Source organism: Canis lupus, chromosome 1 (genome assembly GCF_011100685.1).
Source record: "Canis lupus familiaris isolate Mischka breed German Shepherd chromosome 1, alternate assembly UU_Cfam_GSD_1.0, whole genome shotgun sequence".
NCBI lineage: Eukaryota > Metazoa > Chordata > Mammalia > Carnivora > Canidae > Canis > Canis lupus.
Window position 1 is genome coordinate 30,156,020 of NC_049222.1, and position 1,761 is coordinate 30,157,780.

Consider the following 1,761-nt stretch of genomic DNA (forward strand, 5'->3'; position numbering starts at 1 on the left):
TCTCAAGGAAATATTTACATTTGTTTTGCAAAAAAGGGATACTGTCTTTTCTCAGGTGAGAACGTAGAGCCAGAGAAAGCCCACTCTAAAGTCCCTTTGCAAGTTTTTAACCACACCGATCCCGTCTTTATACAACAAATGCAGTTTTGACAAGAGCATATGTAAGTGAGAAATACTGGCGCGGCATGGGGAAAAGAAGCATGCATGCAAAACACACGACGTCTGGTTTGAGTCCGCCTCCGTCACCACCTAGAAATCGCAGTTTGGTTCTGGTCCTTTCCCTCCCGGGGTCTACGGGGGTCCGAGATCTCTCACGCGGAGTGGGGGCCGCGACTCCGCGCTCACCCTCCCCGCCAACCGGGTGCGCAGCCACCCCCTTCCCTCCCGGCCCAGCGCCGCGGTCCCCCCCGCCTCTCTCCCCTCATCCTCGGCAGCCGGGCGGTCCGCTGCTCACTTGAGCAAGTCCTTCGACTCGGCCGACAGCCGAGCCATGTTGGCGGTGGAGAGGGCGGAAAGGTGCGGCGGCGGCGGCATCTGGCAGATGGTGCAGGGGCAGGGCAGCCCGGCCCAGTGCTGGAAGCCGCTGCCCAGCTGCAGGGCCGGCGGCGTGGAGGGCGCCTTGAGCAGAGAGTGGGGAGGTCGAATGGTGCCGATGGCCGGCAGCGAGGCGGCGGACAGCGGCGACGAGGCGTTGCCGGACGAGAGCGCGCCGCCCAGGATGGGGTGCACCGGGTGCACGGCGTTGGCGGCGTGTGCTGGGTGGCCGGCGGAGTGGCCCACGGTCCCGCAGTGGAAGGCAGAGTGGTGGCCCCCGTAGATCTCGCCAACCAACCTCTTCATCTCCTCCAGGGAGCTGGTGAGCATGAGGATGTAGTTTCTGGCCAGCAGGAGAGTGGCGATCTTGGAGAGCTTGCGCACCGAGGGCCCGTGCGCGTAGGGCATGACCTCGCGCAGCCCGTCCATGGCTAGGTTGAGGTCGTGCATCCGCTTGCGCTCGCGGCCGTTGATCTTCAGCCGTAATTGCTGTAGGTCCTGCTCCGACAGCTGCTTCTTGATTTTGTACTTGCTACTCTCGCCCGTGGCCTTGGCGCCGGCCCGCGAGAGACTCTCCCCGGGCATCTTCTGCACCATGTCGCCCTGAGTGGAGGAGACCGAGTTGAGACGGCTCTCCTGGTGGTGGTGGTGGCGGTGGTGATGTTCCCTCAGATACATCTCATCCATGTCCGGCGATGAAGCTCTGCTGGAGACAGAGCTCGAATCAGAATTCATTTTATTACGGGGGATGCGGCCCTACCGTGGGGAGGCTTTAGGTGGGAAATTAAAGAAAATCTTGAATTAAAAAAAAAAATCTGCACAGCCCAACGACCCACTTCTCAGCGACAAGACGTGAGAAGAAAAGCTGAAGCACTGCCTTTCCCCCTCCCCACTCCCTTCTCTCTGGCTCGGCTGTTTCCTGGACAGCGAGTTGGTGTATGCTTGCACTAACCTCACGCTGAAAAAGAGGGGCTTTTATAGAGCTGCGCCGGAGAAAAGAGACAAAAGGAACCCTCCTATCTATCCTGCGCTGGTTAGGATGACGTGCCATCATTCAGGGCGGTGCGCTTTGCTGTCCCATTTAGCAAGGATTCCTATTCATATTCATTGTGGGGCCGCCCTGGGACACCTCTGCTCAGAACCGCTAGGAGCCCCAAGGCACAAAACCCTCTGATTGACACACTCACCCCTCCAGCTCGCTCCTTCCTGATTTTTTTTTTTAAACTT

At 59.1% G+C, this 1,761-nt stretch overlaps 1 protein-coding gene across 1 annotated transcript; it reads right to left on the reverse strand.

The window, feature by feature from the left end:
- Positions 1–450: 450 nt before the first annotated feature.
- Positions 451–1,329, reverse strand: OLIG3 (oligodendrocyte transcription factor 3). The gene has a single exon (XM_038525582.1). The coding sequence runs from the start codon at positions 1,267–1,269 to the stop codon at positions 451–453; it is 819 nt and encodes a 272-aa protein (XP_038381510.1). The 5' UTR covers positions 1,270–1,329.
- Between the last annotated feature and the right edge of the window lie 432 nt (positions 1,330–1,761).